General features: G+C 36.8%; 1 protein-coding gene across 1 annotated transcript; it reads right to left on the bottom strand.

The window, feature by feature from the left end:
- Positions 1-1651: 1651 nt before the first annotated feature.
- Positions 1652-3463, bottom strand: LOC108320987 (protein MEI2-like 3). The gene is made up of 4 exons (XM_017552593.2): positions 3093-3463; positions 2887-3000; positions 2656-2815; positions 1652-1958 (listed from the first exon to the last, which is right to left on the bottom strand). The coding sequence occupies exons 1-4, from the start codon at positions 3461-3463 to the stop codon at positions 1767-1769; spliced, it is 837 nt and encodes a 278-aa protein (XP_017408082.1). The 3' UTR covers positions 1652-1766.
- Between the last annotated feature and the right edge of the window lie 625 nt (positions 3464-4088).

Here is a 4088-nt window from a genome sequence, read left to right as displayed (position 1 = left end):
AATTATAAAAATTATTATAAAAAGAAATAAAAAATAATTTTAACATATGAAAATTAATTCTTATTATTATTATATATTTATTATTATTACTATTATTTAACATTATTATTATATGTTTATTCACAGACCAAATCCGTCTCCAATATCACACCCCTCTCAAATAAATGTTTTGTTTTCATATACCGAGCTGTATGCTTTTACAATTGCAAAATTGCATTTTGAATAAAATGTTTAAAAGGGTAAAAAAAAAATTTTACTCTAATCTCCCTCAAATCTCATGCTTCATCCGCCAATAGTTGCTCTTCCATCCTTTCCAAAAACGTGAACACGATTTTAATTCCAAATCCGTCTGTCCTAATATCCATACGTGAACACAACCTTAATCATCTTCTAAACCAAATATCTTCAGTTGAATTTGTAAATTATATTTTATTAATATACTTCTAATTGCGCTTTTAAATTTTACTTTATTAATATACTTTGAATTGAGTTTTTAAATTTTACTTTATTAATATACTTTGAATTGAGTTTTTAAAATTTACTTTATTAATAGTATATTTCCAGTATAATATTAATGTTCATAGTACGTTTCGTCCTTTTCATGCTATCCATATCCTTTAAGGTACAAGTCTTTATATAAGTATAATAAATGCTAAATATTTCTTTCTTTAAGAGAAATGAGATTTGATTCTTCCGCTCAGTCTAACCCTATCCTTTACTCATTTTTAATCCTATCCTTTCTCTTTCTTTTATGAATACAAATTTTTATTTTTTAATGATTATTTCAATGTAATACTAATACCATTATTCATCTTAATGACTGCATCACCTTGCTACCATTAATGTACATAATACATAAATACAAACATCATGTGACCGTAGGCTCAGCTCAGAATACGTCAATTGTCAAAAAAATATATAGAATTAAATGATTACTATTAGCGCCTACAAATGCAAAAAGTATCCCAAAACATGTTCATTAATTAGATGTTTCCTATAATTGGATGCTGGAGAAAAATAACACGAGGCAACACATAAAGCCAAACCAAACCAGAAAACTGCTTGCTAGAGGATTTCAGATGACCAGCACACTCAATGGATAGGCTCGAAGCTGCAAAATTTAAACTCAGTCTGAAAAGAAATGCCAGAAATGTCCTAAAATCATAGTCATAGATAAATATATGCCATATAAAGAAAAAATAGAACACAATCATCACGTTATTTTCTCTTCTGAAGGATTAGGATTGACACGATTACTATTATTTAACAATTTACAACAAAAGCAAACAGGGGCAATTCACAGTCCTTTAAACCCATGTTTCCAATTCACCCCAGATTGTAGCATGGAAGACCGCACCATTTCCAGGGGGAGAATGAAAACACAGGAAACTAAAAGCCTAGAGGAAAAACAAGAGTCAAGAGATACTATGCATGGTTAAAGATATATGATCAAACATCCTAGGACCTAGACCGGGTGCCGAGAAGGAAACACAAGTAAGCTGAAAAAACCTAAATCCCACCACTCCCAAAATACAAGCATGAAGAGTTAGATTAAACTAGACCAGAATGCCCAGCAGGTAGCAGCTGAAGCAAGGGTGGAATATGTATTAGACCCTGTCATGGAATAAAATACCAGTAAGGATGCGCCAAAACCAGCATCGAAATCCAAGACCAAGAAGTGATTCAGCCTAGGAAAAAGGTGAAATGAAAAAGCTAACGATTAAGTTTCCCTGGAAAGGGGAAAGAGGTACGGAAAAGGGCTCAAATCACACTTTCTGATCAAAAGCACCGGTTCTTTTGGTTCTTGGTGGCAGGCCACAAACATGATTTCCCAAATAAGTTCCCTCGATTCGACGATTCAAGCCGTTACGGCCTTCTGAAAATAGCACAGGCAATAAATCTGGGCTCGCACACCGGAATACTTTTGTCTGGAAAACCCTCATCAGAGTATCTCTGCCCTGCACAATTCAAGGGACAACACATTACAAAAACAATACAACAAAAAAACACCGCTAATGCAGCTCTCTTATTTAAGGTTTAAATATGAAGGGAAGTTACATTCTCCTACGTTTTCTTGGATAACATTCATGGTGTCTTCGGTTATAACACACCCACTTTCCCTGGTATTCAAGAATAAATAACAGTAATCTCTTAAAATTCTACTACATTTCCTTTTCCAACAAAAATTTAATCTGTCACCTAAGAATAGAGTAACAAGTCACCTAAATGTCTCCAGCGTTGCAACTTTCGTTTGATGAGACTGAGGAAGGTGAGTCATTCTACATTTATACGAGTGTAATTGCTTTTAAAGCTAATTAAAATTTATGTATCAACTTTTTCATTCATATGCGTCGATGAATAAAAAAAAAAACATTCAAAGCTCAAACGCTACAAAAAGACGTTATTGATCAAACAAAAAGGTCTATCTTAACAAACTAAAACGTACTATCTATATTTGATTTCCCAAATATCTTCGCCTTCTTCCTCACTCCGTTACTCAAATGGATTCTTGATTTGCAGCAGTGCCCAACACTGACATTAATACTACTAATGAGCTTCAGTGTTAAGTTATATCAAACCAAATAGAAACACCAGAAATTTCTAACAAACCCGTTAGGGTAAATAAAAAGACATTCCCTGAAACGACAACGAAACCTGATACTGAGCCACGTTGATTTCGCATATCTTTTTGTTCTGGGCAACATCCCATTCGTGACCATGGAACTCGACGTAGAACCTGAACGCAGCTTCAGGAGAGGTAAAGTTAACAAAGGCATATCCCAAATTCGAAACCCTTTTCTGCATCGCATATTTCCTGGAAAAAAAAACCACGCAAACGTGAACAACACACGAACCGCAACTACACACAATTTTCCAGAACCTTACCTATAATCCACCGGCAGATAAACGAAGTCAAACTTGGACCACTCCTCGGGATCAACAACGCCCTTGTTCTGCCGCAAACAATGCTCGTCCAGTATGTGTAGCAAGTCATCAAACCTAAAACAAGTTCCAACACAAAAATCTCGTTCAAAACTACACTCTCACACAGCGCACACTTTATACAAGGCTAGCGAGAAGAGAGCGGTTACTTGAATTGGTTAGGGACATTGCGAATCATGACGGTGGTTATAGAAGAGGACTCAGCTTCTTTGACGGTGTTAGGAAACGGCATAACGCCCGTACAGTTTGCTCGAATCTTCCTTCCTCTAACCCGCCATTTGTAAAACTTGCGGACGTAGCGCCAGTTTCCGGTGGGGGCGCACGGTTTACCCGGAACGGTGTCGGTTTTGGCGCGTTGACGAGAAGGGTCGGAGATTGGGGCGTGAAAGGGAGCGTAAAATCCGGTGGTGGAGGGGGGAACGTAGTAACAGATAGGACGAGGAAAATACAGTAGTTGGTGTTGGTTGGGATAAAGATAAAAAGGTTGAGCGTGAGGGTTGAGAGTGTGGTGAGAGAGCATGGTGCAGTTGAAATGGTGAGAATGAAGTGAGGGAGAGAAGAAGAAGAAGAAGGTGGAATTTATAGGAAGGAAAGTAATGATGAAGAGAAGGTGGTGGAATGAGTGTGGGAATGGGAAATGTTAGTAATGATGGAAAGTGTGCAATGATGTGAAGGTTTTGAGTTGTGGCATTAAATGCTGGTTCTGTTACAGGACGAAACCAAGTGGTGTTCTTCTTCTGCCATCGCCTACTCTCTGCCGCCGGATGGTGACGCTCGCTCGGTCTCTGCACCTGCCATCCACACGCTCTTTCTTTTCCTTCCAAACATTTTTGGCCCCAATATATGCCATAGGCATCATTTTATGGCTGTTGGAGTTATAATATTCATATTTGAATCTTAATTCCTCTTTTCATCAACTATGAAAAAATTTCATGAAAAACTTACATATATAGATTTATTTGCATGAAGCTTGAATATAAAAATTAATTATGTCCAGATTTTGTTAGACACCAGGCACATACTTCTGAGTTACCATACGGACCCTTACAAGAACTAAACTACTCCATCACTATTCATACTCCCTTATTACTGAACTAAATTCCTACTTAAACAGACATCGTGTCATTGTTGTCCCGTCAATTTAC

The sequence above is a fragment of the Vigna angularis genome, chromosome 7, assembly GCF_016808095.1.
Source record: "Vigna angularis cultivar LongXiaoDou No.4 chromosome 7, ASM1680809v1, whole genome shotgun sequence".
Classification (NCBI taxonomy): Eukaryota; Viridiplantae; Streptophyta; class Magnoliopsida; order Fabales; family Fabaceae; genus Vigna; species Vigna angularis.
Note: the sequence above shows the minus strand (reverse complement) of the source record. Positions and strands in the feature narration are given on the sequence as shown.

What these genes read in the sequence shown, in the direction of transcription:
- LOC108320987 (XM_017552593.2), bottom strand. Translation starts at nt 3,463, where the DNA reads ATGCTCTCTCACCACACTCTCAACCCTCACGCTCAACCTTTTTATCTT. An exon ending in AATGTCCCTAACCAATTCAA is followed by an intron (nt 3,001 to 3,092) that starts GTAACCGCTCTC and finishes AACTTGTTTTAG; the next exon opens with GTTTGATGACTTGCTACACA. An exon ending in TATCTGCCGGTGGATTATAG is followed by an intron (nt 2,816 to 2,886) that starts GTAAGGTTCTGG and finishes TTTTTTTTCCAG; the next exon opens with GAAATATGCGATGCAGAAAA.